Genomic DNA, 17,796 nt, shown 5'->3' with positions numbered 1-17,796 from the left:
TTAGCGTAGGAAACATCTAGAAAAAATAAAACAACGAAAAATCATTTTTTTGGTCCTTTAAAATATTTTTAAAAGTTAAATTATTAATTAACTTAATTATAAAATATAGAATACTTAAACAAAAATATTTATTATATAATGTTTAGATACATGATCAAATTCTTACTTTAAAAATTATCTTAATTATCACTCTTAAATTATTAATTTAATATAGTATTAAAATTAATTAATATAATTAAATAAATATGATATTTTATTAATAACATAAGAAAGATTTTAGTGTAGTCTAAATTAAAAATAAAATTATAAAGTGAAATAAAATTATTAGTTTAATTAATTATAAAAAATAAAAAATAAAAAATAAATTTGGAAGGGAAATCAAAGAAAACCTTGCAAGAGAGAAATTGAAACGGAAAGGGAAAAATCGAAGAAAGAGAGGGAAATGGCAGCGGAGGTGGCTCGGCACCACGGCGAGACAACAAAGAGAGAGACCAGAGATATCTCTGACGCTCGGAATTCACGGTGAAAATGAATGAACTGGTTCATTTAGTTTATACAACTTGATTGTGGGCACACACTCAAGATTTTGGGTAAATTTGAATTCATTTTACTTTCCTTTTGGGAAGAGAAAACTGGATTGAATGGGGGGTACTGAATTGATAGTAGAGAGTAGAAAGGTAGAAGCGGAGTGAGTGGGAGGTTTGATCAACTGTGAGACGCGTTTGTTAGGGTGGAACAGCTGACTTCCATGTCCATCTTCTGCGACACTGCATGTGGGCGCCATCTCCATTAAATTCTCTTTATTGCAGCTTTTGCTCTTTTTCTGCTGGAAGACAACCACCTCAACGCAGAGTTAATTAGGCGCATGAAAGTGAATGAAGCCAATCGTTTCAGCGCCGTTGGTCCTTGAAAGCTCCCATTTCCCTAAACTGGTTGCGGTGGATACCAGACCGAAGGAACCAGGGGTCGGCGAGCCGAAATGGCAGGCTAGCAAAAAATTAAATTATCGCATTCAAACTTAATTAAAATTGGGTTGAAGTTCGCACTGCAATTCTGAATCGTTATTCGGACATTTTAGGCCATTTGCCACCAGCTTAATTTCTTAGTATTCGGTCTAAAAGAATAACCTGCTCTTTATTTGGGCAATTTGGCAAAAAAGAATAAATAATGAAAAGAATTACAATGTGACTAATCTCTCTCCTCATCTTCTCCCTCTTCCTATCATAATCTATGCATCAGCATTGAAATGCTGCTCGTTTTGATCTTCAGACCAAAGTGTAACACTTGGAAGTGGACGGATCAAAAATGGCCGGCAGCAGGTACTTCCTTCCATTAACACCATGCGCATTGTAGCTAGCTCCGGTGGTGGAGTCCACCAAGAGCTCCCCGGCGTAACCAGGGTAGGCCCCCTTGCCGTACATTCCCGTGCAAGCGGATGCCGCCTCCAGCGGCGCCTCCGCTGGACCCTGGAAATACCCATTGTCGAAAGGGTTAGTGACGGTGCCTGCCAGGAGGCTGGCGATGTTGATGATCATCCCGTCGACGCCAACGTCGTTGTTCGGTGCGACCAATGGCGAGCTCTGAGGGCCGTACATCGGTTGGTGGAAGGGCCAGGCGCAGGTACCGGGACACTGTGTCTCTGAGTTTCCGACCCAAATGTAAGCGAACTTTCCCTTGCGAAGTCCCCACCGGGACGACCCGTGGGTTCCGCACCGGCTCATGCAGAAGCCATCGACGCTGACATCGGCGGCGGTGAGTACTACATTGATGGAGTTCATCTGCGCGCCCTTGGAGGCCAGGCGGACGATGTGTTTCATCCGAAGGGATTTGCCGAGGGAGTACCTCTCGTCGAGCGTCTGCGACTTTAGAGCGAGAGAGAGGGGGGGAGAAGAAAACTTGGGAGTGGAAAGGTGGCTGTAGTACTTGTGGGTAGTCTGCCACCACGCCGAGACGGACGGTTGGCCGCTCTCCCGGGGCTTTGAAGAAGAAAGAGTGGAGATAAAATCGACGACAATGGCTCGCTGAGAAGGGGTGAACTTACCATACCAGATAAGATTGATGGCCGTCGGGCCGCGGAGGAGGGGACCCTTGTGGTACTCCATCAGCAGAGGCTGCTGATCTTGAGCCATTGAAGTAGTAAACATCCTCCCCGCAAAAGCCGATTGAAAGACACAGAAGAAAACGATCAGAACATGGAGAACCGCCATTTTTTTTAACCCAACTTCACAGTACTGATAGACAGACTGAAGTAGAAGAGAAGAAGAAGACTGGGATAGGAATTTGGGTGGTGAGTCGATTGAATAGGTAGAAGGCCACCATGGCTATATATAAAGGAGCAGAGAAGGTAGGAGTGGGATTGATGATGAGCTAGAGCCAACTGTGCGACGCGTTTGTTCTTGGAAGATCGATACAGCTAATTTAGGTAGAAGACAAGAGAGAACAGCTGCGTTCATTTACCTTCTGGGACGCGGCATGTGGGGACAGGTCAGTGGTCTGCCACTATTCTCTGCGGACTCCATTAGTTTTTCTTTTCTTCTGGTTCTTGTTCTCTTTTCATTGGAACAGAAAGGAGAGAAAGAGAACCCATCACAGACTTAATTGGGCGCACGAAGGTGTAGTCAACTAAGCGCGTTGCTTCTCTTTACTCAAAATTTAAGCAGTCAACAACCAACTGCGCGTCCCCCTGATAAATGGACGAGGAACTGACTTTCGCTGAAGCTAATTAAGGGACAAATGTGTTTCTATTACATTCTCTGCAACGAAAACTAGAAGGCAGCATGCGTTTTACTTCAAATGATGGGAAAAGCTGAAAAGCAACCACATAAAACACCAATGAACACTTAAAAACGAAAATAAGAGGCCCTGTGTATCTCAATATAAAACCAAAAAGAACAACTGATCGACATGCAGTACTGTCCCGGAGCACTTTTTCTTTCTTTTCTTTGTAGGGGAAAAAAAGCTTAGGGTCAAGCTGCATATAACTTTAGAGGAACGATCACTGTCCTTCTGTGAAATATCACAAATCCGAACCATGGTTAAGTATGGTTTCAGCTATGCTGTTTCTATCTGAACAAATATTACTTATCCTGCAACCCCCTTCAGCTGGGATTTCCTCCATGATTTCAAGGAATCTTTCATTCCTCATCTGTCAGTAATTAATTGTTTTGATTCTTTAAGGGTGAGTATGTTGAGCATGCTTAGTTCCAGACGAGGCTTAACACCCAAACTGCCTTGCTTTTTCCCAAGTTTTCGAGGAGAAGTTTAAATTCCTTGAGTCATTGACTGCCTGATTGTTCTGGGGTTAGAAAACATGAAATGTAAATAAACTAACTTGATAAATCTACATATGTCATATTTTATTCAATTTTGTCTCCTCTATGTTGCACTATCAATCTCTACCCATCTTCATGCACCAAGTCCAAGTGACGTTTGGTGGGAACAACAGTTTACATTGCAGACCAACAAATGGAAATAGAGATCACAAAATACCATCGAATGTGTACCAATATTTCAGAAGAATCTATTCAACTAAGCCTAATTCTTCAATTCAAACTCGAACCATTGATTTATCAAAATGGGATTTGTTTTTTTAGATAGATTTTGAATGTTTACAGACACTTAACTGTCCTCTTGCAAAATTTTCTAATGCTCAGACATGAGGATTTTGTGTGTGAGTTCCAACATGAGTCCTACTGGTCAGAACAACATACTCCAAATTTTGTATAGAAAAGGAAAAGAATGTTTGAGCCATCCTCCATAAAACACATGTATATTGGAGCTCTCCAACATGGACTGTTGATTTATCTTTCTATTGAATTCTTCTTGAAACAAGGGTTTTTGATTCATCTTAAAATTTGATAGCTACTCTATTCAACAATGACCACAAAAAGGCAGAGAAAGAAAGAAGATAAGTAGTTAGAAATTCCCCTGCAATTTGAGCAGACTCCTTTATCAGAACAAAATCATGTTAGTCAAAGACCTCATTCACAACTCAATGAAAAGACAAAGATAACATGCCTCAGTCAATGTATCTGACAGTTTTTTAATCAATTTTTAATTGGATTCGTATTGTCATTTGCAACTAAGTCACCACAGAAGGTTAACATACTCAAAACTTCCGTAAGGCTCTCTGGAAAAATCTCCCACAAACCTCACTTCAAAGTTGCAGTCATTTAGACTGTACCAAGAGAAGAACTCTAATATCTCCATCAAAGATATACACAGACTCATAGCATGAAAAAGTTTTCAGCCAGAAACCTCATCCCCATGTACAAATAGTAATTCCAAGTTAATGCTACATCTTTGTTGACATTCTGAGTCTAATCAATTTGAAAGCACATAATTCCAAAATAAAGCAACAGACAGGCTAGTAGCTCTGAGGGTTTCCACCAGGGAAAGGCTGGCAGATACAGGCAGAAGGAACACAGAACAGCCCATCTCTGTGGAGACCCATCTCTGTGAAGCTAATATTCCTGAGAAATTTTGCCAGTCCCCCTACTCTGTTTGGTAGATATACTTCGGTAGAGGTAGTCAATTTACAGAGAGAACTTTAATATATCATGAATTTTATAAAAGACAAAAGTAGATAGTATTTTGATGATCTGATATATTTAGCAGCAGTCGCTTCTTCAAAGCAGTAGGAATGCTCCGTGACACTACTAATAAAAGATTTTTAAGTTCCAGTTATCCAATACAGTTAGCAGAAAAAGAAAGAACAAAAGAAGGTTATCTACATGGATTCAGAAAAGAAATTTCCGACCCAAATCCCATTATCCACGGAGAAAAGATGTCAGATTTGCGGTGAAGAGCAGCTTAAACAAATCATCATCATACCTGTATATTGCATTCAAAGGTACAACAGCCCAGTTGAATTCAAGCAAGAGAAGAACACAAGTTTAGATCTATTCCGGCTTTTCCAATTTCCTGGACCTCTTCACAGAGGAGATTGCCGTCTTAAGAGCTTCTGCCATCCTCGTTTGCGAATCAAGAATCATTTTTGTCCTTCTCCTCTCCATTTCCATCCGGCTCCTTTCCGTCTCCCTCATCATCTCCATCTTCATCTTCTCCATCCTCACAAACCCTTGACCAAAAGATCGAATCACAGCGGCCAACTCCGAAACCGGCCCCTTCCGCCGCTCCTCTTCCTCAGCTTCCTCCTCGTCCTCCTCCCGATCGTCGTAAAAACTCCTCTTACGAAATCTAGGGTTTCTCGAGAACCTCGGGAAAGAGTTATCGATCAGGGGAGGCCTTTGCAGGATGTGATTAATGCTTCTCGTGTTACTGGTATTGACCTCGTTGTCTTCTTCGTCGTCTTCGTCGTTGGAAAGGGAGGAGGCGCGAGTAGTGCGAGGGCCCTTCTCCATGAGGTCGATGCGGTGGAAATAAGGCCATGCGGAGGCGGAGGGCCGGCGCTGCTTCTCCGCCCGGTATCGCTTGCGGAGCTTCTCGATCTTGTGACGGCACTGGGTGGCGGTCTTGGTGGGGGCAGCGAAGCCGCCGCGGGCGGCGACGGAGTGGGCGACCTCCTCCCACTGGTTAGAGCGGAGCTGGCCGCGGTTGAGGGAGTACCACTTGTCGTGGTAGGCATCGATGAGGTGGACGGTCTCGATGTGCGACCAGGAGGTGGGAAGAGAGGGGGTGGAGGGCGCCGGTGCAGGAGGAGGGGCGGCCGATTTGGGAGGCGGCGGAGGGGAAGAGGAAGAGGGGGAGGTGGGACCCATCTAGGAGGAATGGAAGCTAAGGTTAGGGGTTTTGGGAGAGGTTAAGAAGGGAAGAATGGGTTGGAGTGGGTTTTGAAGGGAGTGGTGGTGGGGATGCCATAGAGGTGGCGATAGGCGGTGGTGGTGGTGGAGATGGGGTGGGTAGGCTTTGACCGGGCCGTTGACCGTGGAGGCGTTGCGCCATCCGCCGCTTCGGAAACGCGTTTCAGCAAAGTATGGTGGCTCATGAGTGAGTCGTGGCTCTGCAGCCTCTGTTGCCTTTCTGGGCCTATCGAGGGTCTGGCAAGTGGCCAAGCCCAATTAAAGGGAAGACCGTAGATCTTTGGCCCAATAATAAGTTAGTGTGCTAATAAGCTGGGCCAAGTATTTTTTGAACTGGGCAATATAAATATAAAAACTCTATTCCTCAAAGAGAGAACCAAAAAGGAGTAATAAGATGGGCCAAGTATTTTTTGAACTGGGCACTAGGTTAACCAAATTTTCTCATTTTCAATTTTTTAGTCACCTGAATCAATGTTTGAGACCTAGTCACCAACTGTTGAGATGATTGGGTCTAGTTGAACTTGAATAGACCGAGTTTGATTGTCATTTGACCCAATGATGATGTTGTATAATGCCTTTAATGGATTGCTTTTCCTATATGTAATTTCTATTTACTTAGGTTTTTAGGAAAATATTTTTTTCTAGCATCTTCTTTCAAAGGGTATAAGGAGAGAAAGGATATTAATATCATTTTATCATCATTTTATATTATAAATAAGAGAGAATATGCAAACCACACTCTCCTCTAGTTTAACATGAATTATTTTCTTCATTCGTCTTTCTTCTCCCATGTTCTTGCTCCTCTCTCCCAAACCTTCAATCTTTGCTTCTTTTGTCTCCATGAAGGAAATGAAGATGATGAAGAAGAACAAATGAAGAAGATGAGGAAAAAGAAAAAGAAAAAGAAAAAAAAAGAAGTTTTTTTGCTTTTCCCTTTAGTCCTTTTTTCTAAGTACCCATTTTTATTTTATTTTTTTGGAGTTTGTTGTATCATACTGGACTTTTCATATAATAAATTATATATTTTTTTAAAATATCTTTGAGCAGAGTTTTCAATGCAAGAAATAATTTTTCAATTGGAGTTCTCTACAAACAAAAGTTGACATCTTAAACAACAAAGAGGACTGTGCTCAAGGCCAAAGAGGGTTTAGTCAACATTTTTGGAAAAAATGACCTCTTGAAAATTACAACAAACCCTTCGAAGGGGTTATCTAATTACTTGAGTCGGTCACAATTGGTTAGTTTTTTTTTATTACTAACTTGTCTAATCACTTGACCAAGCCTCCTTCGGTTATTGATGAAGAAGATGCATCATATAAAAGATGGCTTAAAGAAGATATTATTGTCATTAACTAGATCATAAACAAAATGGAGGGACATGTGAACAAAAGTCACTGGGGAAACACGGGCTAAATTGTATTTTTAAGTTTCAAATCATATATACCATTAAATAATGGGAGAATTATATGAATATTTTACTTAATTTGGAGATTGATGCGATAGTGGAAGTTAGTTCAACCATTCTCCCCAAACATTGTTATTCAAGAAAAACAGAGAGAAACCCTAGTTACTAATATATGTTTTGCAAACTTGAAGCCATATTTAGAGGTTCCTCAAAAACATATTCTCAACTTTATTGTAAAAAATTATTTTGATAATATCTGTTCCACAATACTTCAAATATTAACCAAAAAATCTAAAACTACAATCATGCCTCTAAAGACATTTTTTATGTACATTCAAGGCAAAGGAAGAAGAAATAGTGGTAACTTATCAAATAGGACAAAAAAATAAAAATCAGAATTAGACTACTACTAGACCTAGATCCAAAAGATGAGGGAATAACCATTTTCCTTCATCTATTGTTAGGCCTGTGGTATCATTGGAAGATCCTCCACCAGACAAATCTCCTTGGCTACCACAAGATTCTTTGACTAAGACTTCTGCACTCCATTGGCTGGCTACCCTCCTATGTCATCTACAAATTCTCTTGAAGTTAGTATCCCTCCTTATCCTTTAATTTATCTTAAGAGAGAAAAAGTTTCACATTTAGAAGTCTTAAGAAAAGTGAAGAAGTAATAAGGTTGAACAATCGGTCTCCTAAGTAACTAGTTAATTTGGGGTGAAACTGAGCTTATATTAACAATGGTATTAAAGCAAGTTGAGTGCATGGGTCAAGGTCCAATGTATGATCCCCAAATTATTCGTGTATTATGGGCTCTATAAGATTGAGAGCCAAGTTCTTTATGTGGTGTGGATACCTCGTAGGCTAATTACATTTAACCCCAAATATGAGGAGAAGTGGGAAGTGGGAAAAAGTCTCACATTAAGAAGCCTTAAGAGAAGTGAATGATCTATGAGGTTGAACAATAGGCCTCATAAGTGGCTAGTCATTTTGGGATAGAACTAGGTTCAATCCTATAACACTCAACACTATAATACCATTGTTAGGTTGGGCAACTAGATAGTTACAAGGCCTAATAGAAAGTTTCCCAACATTAAAAAATACACTAGCTAATATTGTTGGGAATGACATTTTGTCATTTTTACAAAACAAGAGTAAAAATAGGTCCAAAATTTTCAAAAAATATGGATTAAATCTTATTTTTATTGTTGAACATAATTGTAGGTCACTTACAACTTTTGAAAATCTACAACTCCCATATCAAAACTTAGAAGATTGGCAAAGTTGAATTTTTATATCACATGTCACTTACATTGATAGTGGTTCTCTTTTTTTACTTTATGCCAAGTTTGGTTAGCTTATGTAATCATTTACTTCTATGTAGTCAACTCCTTTTCATTCGACATTAAAATGTAGTAGAGTCCTTTATATATAGTCAACTCTTTTCCATGTATTTGATTCCTTTGCTTTCAACTCTTCATTTTCCTGTTGATGTGGTCAATATTTTTGCATCTATTCAACTCCTTTTGCCCATTTTACTCTTCTTGCCTCTTCTGGTTTGACCATTTTGATATTCGGGCCATCGGCAATGGCCTTCCACAAAGTTTTTTTTTTCTTGTTTGGTTGAAAGGTGTTACAAGACCATTTGGATGGGTTTGTCAAATGGATATGCTTTTAAAAATTTCTCTTTCGAGGTTTTGAGCTACAAGGCATACTTGATGCACATTGTTAGTGGTTTATCGTAAACAATATCTTAATTCGGATTTTGGGACCAACACTCCCCATTATTGCAAAGTGGGTGCGAAACAGAAGCAATGGTCCCTATCATTCTCCTTATTTTGACACATAAATGCATAGACACCCCTGTCCACGCCCCCACTCCCTAATCATTTGAATTGGTTGATTCAGTTCTCTATGGTCAACTCCTTTTCATTCGTCTTTAAAATGTGGTAGAGTCTTTTATATATAGTTGACTCTTTTCCATGTATTTGACTTCAACTCTTCATTTTCATATTGATGTGGTCAACTCTTTTGCATGTATTCAACTCCTTGTGCCCATTTTATTCTTCTTGCCTCTTCTGGTTTGGCTATTTTGATATTTTGGCCAACGGGAATGTCCTGCTTCAAAGTTTTTTTTTCTCTTGTTTGGTTGCAAGGTGCTAGTAGACCCCATTGGATGGTGTTCTTCTAAACTTCTTGCTACACCATTCGGATGGGTTGGTCAAATGGATATGCTTTTAAAAATTTCTTTTTGGAGATTTTGAGCTATATGGCATACTTGATGCACATTGTTAGTGGTTTATCGTAAAAAATATCTTAATTGGGATTTTGAGACCAATACTCCCCATTACTACAAAGTGGGTGAGGAACAGAGGTGGAGGCCCCTATCTTTCTCCTTATTTTAATGTAGTGGCACATAAACGAATAGATGGGAACAGAGAGATCCCCCCCGCCCTCAAATGATTCTTGATGAGAGGGGAAAGGAACTAACCCTCTCCCTTGTTTTGCATATTCCATCATGAGGGGGGTGACAAACACTAATTAGATGTGTCAACTTGTTTATCATTTGAATTGGTTGATTCAGTTGGGTCAATTCCCAATTCCGTAATGGTCTTAATATAGTAGAGCCTCGGGGTCCAATTCAACATACCAATTTGATCTAGGTTTACATAACAGAGTGCAAAATTAGGATTTTGTTGTTGTTTGGTATGAGAACTTGAAGTTCAAAACTACATCATAATTAGTGATCTTGATGATATTCAATAGAAAATCGGGCTATAAGAAGAGGAAGTTACAACCTTAAAAATACAAGAAAGTGGATCTTAGGTTGGACCCAATAATGGTAATCTGGTATCACAAAAAAAAAGTCACTTATTTTCTTAATTTTTATAAGTTTTCTTATTCGTGTGTGTAACTTTGTTATTCTTCCCATTTATTTTGTTTAGTTCACTATATTATGACTTAGTATTTGAAAAGTTATAATAATAAAAATAAAATTACTTTATGTGGTATTCTATGTACATTTGTTCATTTTGCTTGAAATTTTGTGTTATTTGATATAGTTGGTATTATAAATTGTTATGTTAATAAAAAAATATTATAACTACAAAGAATGCAATACTTTAAAGGTAAAATCATTCAAATGTCAAATTTTTATCATATTAAACTAATAAAATTAAATTAAATAGTATTATATTAATCTTGGTGATATTAATACAAAATTATAGAATAATAAAGATTATATTATATTACTAAATATAATATTAAATTATTAGATATTATAATATACCATTAAATTTTAAGAAACAGTAAATATCATACATAATATAATAATAATAAATTTTATTTTTCAATTATATTATTAAATATATTTAAAATTAATTTTTATTTGATATAAACATTTAAATTTTGAGTGTCCAACTGTGTGATTGTTCTTATATTTTCAATGTTGTGTTCAATGTTCTCAATGTTCTATTGATCATTTCCTTAGATTATTATGATTGATATGATATAATAATAAAATATTAAAGTTTAGATATTATTAATTAAATTTAAAGGAATATAAGTTCTAGATAATATACAGAGCATTATTAATTAATATTAAATATTCTATTAAACTAATATTGGAATAAAGAGTAAATATTAAATATTATAGATCAATAAGAGAGCATAAATACCAATTATAAGTTTAAATATCAATAATAATTTAAGATCAATTAATTTATGCAAAATAAATTAGTATTATGTTAAATTTCTAGCTAAATTAATAGTAATAGTAGATTTCTTTGATTATTATTATTACTAAATATAATTTAAAAGCAATAAAGATTATAAATACTTAATATTAGTTAAAATTATGTTGATTATAATTTAAATTCCCAAGTAAAAAATATTAATATTATAAATATTTAAACTGAATATTTACCTAATTCGGTCCTAGGTGTTTCCTGATTTGAATGCTCCTAGAACTTCTGATTCTGATTTTTTGATTCCTGGCTGCAGGAATAGTGGATCCTTTTTACCCGTCGAGGACCTTGAGTCAGCTTTTCAACATTATGGACCAGATGATGGAAAACCCTTTTGTAGCGGCATCGTGGGGGTTAGGAGGCGGAGCGATGGGGGATTTTGATGTGAAAGAAGATGAGAACGCCGTGCGTCTGAGGATTGATATGCCTGGACTTGGAAATGAGCAGGTCAAAGTGTGGGTGGAGCAGAATACTCTAGTAATCAGAGGTGAAGGAGAAAAAGAAGCTGATGAGGAAGATGACGGAGAGATGACGTACACTAGCAAGATTGATCTCCCGCCTAAAGTGTGCGAGCTCGATCAAATGAAGGCGGAGATGAAGAAAGGCGTTCTAAGGGTTATTGTTCCGAAGGTGAAGGGAGAAGAGCGGAGTGACGTCCTTCACGTTAAGGTCGAGTAATCCTTGAGAATTTGTAGAGTTCGATCTGTTGGTTGAGTTCTCTGTAGAAATCGAGAAGTTCGAGAAACAGGGTAGATGGACGTCTATGGCGTCTTGTAGGTTTTGTGCCAGACTAATCCGTCAACATAAATTCCCCTTTTTCCATTAAAAGAGCAGAAAATTGTCCACTTCAACCTTCGTATAAACGAAACGACTTCCCGAAAGAAAGTGTCGTCGATTACCTCCTGTTTTTACTATTTTCATTTTTTTCCTGCATAAGGAGAGCGGAACGGGGCTGTAGCTGCTATTTTAGAAGTTTTAAATCTTTGTAGCAAAGAAACGATAAAGAGTCTGCAACTCAGGGAAGCTACAAGCAGAGACGATTATGTCCACCTCTGAGAGCAACGGTGCTTCCCCAGTTTGATGGACGAGAGTTTCTCCGTTTTTCTGCCTCTTTTAATCCGTTTGCGCTTTGCACTTGTTGGTGATAAGTAGGGATAGACTAGCTAGCAATTGAATTGCACCAATTGCTACTTTGCTTGCGTATTGCCACGTTGGCTCATGACATCCAATGTTCAATCTGCCCAGATTATTCACAAAGAGGATTGGTTCACTCTTCATCAATTTTGCATAGCATATTTCATTCTAAAAGCAAAAAAATTCTTTTCACAGACAATGATAGAGATAGAAATAATACTATAGATAAAAATAAAAGGTTAATTAGAGATAGATTTAAATTGTAGAGTTAGAAATTAATTATTGTATATGTTGTAATTCTATAAATATTGTCTCTTGCCTATTGTCTTCCGTAACTACCTTGGTCGTCGCCGCACACCTGTGTCGCGTTTAGCCCCTGGTTTCTTCGACTCTTCTCCAGTCTGTTGTTGTCGATCCTTATCGCCATGGAGCCCTTCTCGCAATTTTCTCTCCAAAGGGCCTACACATGAGGAGGGTGTTAAGAATAGTCCCACATAAATGATTAGTATGTTGAGTTTATTAGTTGGAAAGAGGTTTCCTAAGATGATTAGTTATTCTGGGATTGGCCTCTGACACAACTTTACATGGTATCAGAGCTCCCGATCTATTAATCAGAACCAATTTGTTGTCATTGGAAATTCTTATCAAAAGTAGCCTCAGTTGCTATAGCCCACTGCCGTCGCCCATACAAGGTACTTTTACTTTCCCTTCTTTGTACAATCTTATTGGAGATATTCTAAAAAAAATAAAAAATCCCTACTGGTGACCACCCTCCTCGAACTTCTCTGAGCCGTCACTGACGACCACTCTCACCGTTGTCGTCGTTGCTGCCCCTGCCACCTGCCGCCACCATCATCGCTGACTTTGTTGTCAGCCTCTAACCCGCCGTTTCGTCTCGCCAACGAAAAAAAAAAATCCTCGAGCCTTCATTGCAAAGCCAGTCCCGTCGCTTGACACCGCGCCAACTCCCCCCCAACACACACACACACACACACACACACACTTGCGGTTCCTTTGATCTGCTCCCGTTGCCCTCAGACGCTACCAATATCGTTGTTCCTCATCTCATCACTGGATGATGCGATTATGTTATCCCCAACTGTTGCTCTTCCACCGAATGATGCAATTTCGTCTGCCTCATCCATTGCCCTACCTTCGGACAATGCAATTGTGTTTGCCCCAGCCGCTGCTCTTTCATCGGACAATGTGATTCCGTCCGCCCTAGCCGCTGGCCTTCCACTGGAAGGTGTGATATCGTCTACCTCTAGTGCCACTGCTCTTCCTCCAGATGATGTGATTCCATCAGCCCCAGTTGCCTCTAGTGTCGATGTTCTCTTCAAACCTCTTCTAAGAACACACTTCCTCTTTCTAAAGATCAATATTGGATTCTCTTATCGGAGGTCCATCTTGCGAGGGCATGATAAAGATAATGATATAGATAAAAATAGGTGATTGAATTAGAGACCGACTCAAATTGTAGAGTTTATAATCAACTAGTCTATGTTATAATTCTATATATAGTATACATCAATGATAATCGTGATATTATTATTCTATAAATAGTATACATCAATGATAATCGTGATATTATTATTCTAGACTCCTATATTCTACAACAAGGAGGTTGGATGCGAGTCGACACAACCTCCTTTGACTGCAGGTCATGTTTAAGAATTCAGCCTAAATACAGAGAGAAATCGCTCCCGCACGATGAACCATAGCCAGAGGCGTGGTGGTGACTGAGAGACAACGAGGAAGATAAGAAATCTTTACGGAAAGGAAGATAATCCCTTATCAGGTATAAATGCTGCTTATGTTTAGAGAGCAGATGCAATTCCTAAGTGGCATGGTCTGTTGCCTAAGTCAGGAGAGACGGTCATCAAACATGGAACGGAGCAATTTCAGGTCATCCATCTTCTGATAACAGAATATGATGAGGCATTAGATAGTGATAGTCACAACCTAGGAGAACATATTTTTTAGAAGATGCAATCTGGTATGTATTTGGGAGAGATTGTACGAAGGGTCTTGCGTAGAATGGCTGAAGAAGCTGAAAAGAAAACCTATTCTCATTCTCATTTCTTCGTTTTTGTGCAGTTGCTGAAAAGAGAACTATCAACGGATCGGAATCTTGTTGTTCCTGCAGCAAATGTTCCTCGTGGATGAGCAAAATGTGATCGAGTGATAAGCAAATTACCAAAATTGTTCCTGTTCTTTAAAAACTTTCAAAATTATTCCCCGTGGATAAGCAAATGTGATCGAGTCCCTGATCTCTGTCTTTTAGTTCCTAAAGTTCTCCTCGGAGGAGATTCGTTGGCCGCTAAATGCTAACTTTTCTTAGTTCGAGTGAAGCTTACTTTGGATCAAAAGAAATATATTTAAACTCAGTTTTTCCAGGCCACATTGAATTGAACTCAATCGCGACATCTCCAGTGATGTATACCATCAATTCCCATCCACCATCCACCTAATAACCAAAAACTGAATGATACCACTTCGAAGCTTTCTCAGAGCTTTGTCACTTCCTCACTGCAACGAATCTCCCCTTCTTGGCCTTTCCAATTCCTCCTACAGGTAGAGCACCAAAACAAAGCAGGAAGAATGCTTTCGTTCTAAGTGGCCTAAGCAAGTAGGTAAGCGTTAAAACCTAACTTCTGCTTTCTGCTGGCATTAAAAGATCGCCCACGACTGCTCCTAAGTGGAGAAGTAGGTGAAGAGTCTACAATTTTCTTTACCCAATTAAAAGAAGCTTTTATGTGGTGACTGGAGACTGGCGATTGACCCTACTGAGTAGAGACAGGACACTGGTGCGGCTGCAAAAAGAAAAGCGTTTTCTGTTCAAATAATCCCACCAAACCCAGCAGCCTCCAAATATGAAATTAGCCTTTTGCTTTATTAATCATTCGTCTCTCCAAATCTTCAACTATACATACATAAATAGGCGGTTTTTCGATCTATAGGAGAAACAAAAAAACAAAAGAAAAGAGCGAGTAATCAAGAAGAGGGGTAAGTCACAGGCCGGCGGTCACCTCTTCCACAACCCTTCCAACGAGGGTCCTGTTTCTGCGGAGTGCACAACCTACAGAACTAATGGGCCAAGGGGGACAGAAGGCTGGGCTGCTGGGACCCGATTCTCCTCTTTCTCAGTCGCTCGGCAATGATGAAGGCGAGCTCGAGGGACTGGGAAGCGTTCAGACGCGGATCGCAGTGGGTGTGGTAGCGCGAGCTCAGGTCGTCGAAGGTCACCGTCCGGGACCCTCCGATGCACTCTGTTACGTTCTGTCCCGTCATCTCCAGGTGAACCCCTCCTGGGTGGCTTCCTTCTTGCTCGTGCACGTCGAAGAAGGCACGCACCTCCGCCTAACAATAACCACAATTAATTGAATAATCTATCAGCAGAAAGAAAAACGAAAGGGGGTCGGCGGAGATTATTATTCTAATATTTTCAGATTACAGCAATTTAATGTCCTCGAGCTTCCATGTTCACCGAATCTTGTCTATATTTTTCCAAGAAATTAAACGACACCAGGATCATACTTTTAAGTGAGATCCATGGCGACTACCAGAGTATTACAACAAAGAATCATTACTTTTTTTTTATTTTTTCAAGAAAGTTTAATAATATTCTGTTAAAAACAGACGATATCTAAAAAAATTGGATGGTGGGAGAGGATTACCCTGATGGCATCAAAGGGACGAGTTTTGAGACCACAGGGAGCTTTAATGGTGTTGCCGTGCATTGGATCACTGACCCAGGTGACGATCTGACCAGACCGGCGAACTGCCCTGATCAGATGAGGGAGCTTCACTCTCATATTCTCAGCTCCCATACGAGTGATAATGGTAATCCTACCAGGCTTGTTTTGGGGATTCAAGATTTCGATCAGCTTCACCAGTTCGTTCGGGTCCATTTTGTCACTCACCTGAAACCGCCGTAATTAACGTCAGCCTCCATTAATTCCATGTTCAAAAATGAAAATAATTAAATGTCACCAACTAATCGCCATTACTTCACTTACCTTGATCCCGAGTGGATTGGCGACTCCTCGGAGGAACTCGACGTGAGCTCCGTCGAGTTGTCGAGTTCGCTCACCGACCCAGAGCATGTGAGCAGAACAATCGTAGTAGAGGCCTGAAGTCGAGTCCTCGCGAGTGAGAGCTGCCTCGTATGGTAGCAGTAAGCACTCGTGAGAGGTCCAGAACTCGGTGCTGGTCATGATCGGATGCTCCACGGTGAGTCCGGCAGCCGCCATGAATCCCAAGGCTTCGTCGACTCGGTGAGCCAGCTCGCGGTACCTGTGTATCCCTCAGCTGAGTCAACTCGTTCCGATTTGTTTTTGTTCTTAAGATTAATTTTTTGTACTATAAAATAGGTGGAGAGACAAGACAGAGGAGACGAGCACGATCGGGAGATCGGGAAAACGAAGATCTTTACGCTACCTGTCGCCTTGTTCGCTGTGCTCAGTGAAATCGAGATTCCACTGAGTGACCCTCTGCATGGCAGCATAACCTCCGGTGGCGAAGGCGCGGAGGAGATTAAGGGTAGCTGCCGCTTGGCAGTAGGCCCGAATCATCCGCTGAGGTTCCGGGATTCTCGACTTCTCGTCGAATGCGTCGCCATTAATGTTGTCACCACGGTAACTCGGAAGCTTTACTCCGTTCTTCTCCTCAAAGGGATCGGATCTGGGCTTGGCAAATTGCCCGGCCATTCTACCAACCTGTGATAAAATTTCCATTAGTTCAAACTTCCAATTTGGATACATTGCTTCAAAAAAATAAAAAAAATAAAAAACAAAAAGAAAAACTCTCTGTCTCTTATGCTCTGTTTTTTTTTACATTTTTTGCACAGATCCTCGAAAATTTACCTTAACAACAGGCATCTGACCCCCGAACATGAGGACGACCGACATCTGAAGCAGCACTCTGAAGGTATCCCTAATATTGTTGGCGTTGAATTCCTTGAAACTTTCCGCGCAGTCTCCTCCTTGGAGGAGGAATGCCTTGCCCATGGCTGCTTCCGCCAAGCGTTCCTCCAAGTTCCGGGCTTCTCCTGCGAAGACGATCGGAGGAAATGCCTCAATGGTTTTGAGCACGGACTCAAGGTCTTCCTTGTTAGGATACTCCGGGAGCTGCAGCACCTTCTTGGTCTTCCAGCTGTCGACAGACCACTTCCCGGCAGGCTGGGCAGATTTGACGGCCGCCTTCTCGGCGATGACCAGGTTCTTGGCCGGCTCGGCGGCATGGACGGCGGAGATGGGTCTGGTGGGTTTGGTGGGGAGCGATAAAGAGGGTTGGTGGGTCGTGGCAGGGAAGAGGGACGGGGTCTGGAGAGAAGATTTAGCAGAGAGAGAAGCGCCGGTGGAAGCAGCAAGGGCCATTGTCACCGTCTTTCCCAGCTGCGTTTTTCTCAACTACTCCGTTGGAGAGGAAAATAGCCGGAGAGAAATCGGTGCTGATGGCAGGCCCTAAGAGAAGGGGGAGAAGAGGTGGGAGGGGATTTATAATGGCGGAAGAAGAGAAGAAGGACGGGGGGTTTGGTAAGGGAATGGAGTAGTTGGAAAGAGAGAAAGAGGGCAGGGGTAGTTTGGGAAGAACAAGCCTCGCTGCGAACGAAAGGGGAGCTATCTCAATTTCATATGGACACACCAAATTTAGGGTTTGCAGCTCTAATCTGTTTTTTATCTTCTATTTCATACTTTGTACACGCAGATAGTCGATGCGTCCATGTTGAATCAATTCAAGACCACTC

The 17,796-nt window shown here is 40.5% G+C and overlaps 4 protein-coding genes across 4 annotated transcripts; 1 reads left to right on the top strand and 3 right to left on the bottom strand.

Annotated features, from left to right (window-relative positions):
• Window positions 1-1,115: 1,115 nt before the first annotated feature.
• On the bottom strand, window positions 1,116-2,597 carry LOC137936337 (protein PHOSPHATE-INDUCED 1-like). The gene has a single exon (XM_068780930.1). It carries the CDS (start codon window positions 2,205-2,207, stop codon window positions 1,266-1,268), a length of 942 nt encoding a protein of 313 aa, XP_068637031.1. The 5' UTR covers window positions 2,208-2,597; the 3' UTR covers window positions 1,116-1,265.
• A 1,574-nt stretch (window positions 2,598-4,171) lies between these two features.
• On the bottom strand, window positions 4,172-5,899 carry LOC137937123 (trihelix transcription factor ENAP1-like). The gene has a single exon (XM_068782185.1). It carries the CDS (start codon window positions 5,718-5,720, stop codon window positions 4,902-4,904), a length of 819 nt encoding a protein of 272 aa, XP_068638286.1. The 5' UTR covers window positions 5,721-5,899; the 3' UTR covers window positions 4,172-4,901.
• A 5,383-nt stretch (window positions 5,900-11,282) lies between these two features.
• On the top strand, window positions 11,283-11,591 carry LOC137936318 (heat shock 22 kDa protein, mitochondrial-like). Its single transcript, XM_068780907.1, has one exon. It carries the CDS (start codon window positions 11,283-11,285, stop codon window positions 11,589-11,591), a length of 309 nt encoding a protein of 102 aa, XP_068637008.1.
• Window positions 11,592-14,917: 3,326 nt separating this feature from the next.
• LOC137936308 (phospho-2-dehydro-3-deoxyheptonate aldolase 1, chloroplastic-like) lies at window positions 14,918-17,555 on the bottom strand. The gene is made up of 5 exons (XM_068780892.1): window positions 16,913-17,555; window positions 16,488-16,765; window positions 16,067-16,343; window positions 15,725-15,970; window positions 14,918-15,407 (listed from the first exon to the last, which is right to left on the bottom strand). Exons 1-5 carry the CDS (start codon window positions 17,423-17,425, stop codon window positions 15,135-15,137), a joined length of 1,587 nt encoding a protein of 528 aa, XP_068636993.1. The 5' UTR covers window positions 17,426-17,555; the 3' UTR covers window positions 14,918-15,134.
• Between the last annotated feature and the right edge of the window lie 241 nt (window positions 17,556-17,796).

This window comes from Aristolochia californica, unplaced genomic scaffold, assembly GCF_029961685.1.
Source record: "Aristolochia californica isolate CCGP_79_NKW_82.1479 unplaced genomic scaffold, dmAriCali1.0.hap1 SCAF_7, whole genome shotgun sequence".
Lineage (NCBI taxonomy): Eukaryota > Viridiplantae > Streptophyta > Magnoliopsida > Piperales > Aristolochiaceae > Aristolochia > Aristolochia californica.
The sequence above is the reverse complement of the archived record's forward strand: the minus strand, read 5'-3'. Positions and strand labels throughout refer to the sequence as shown.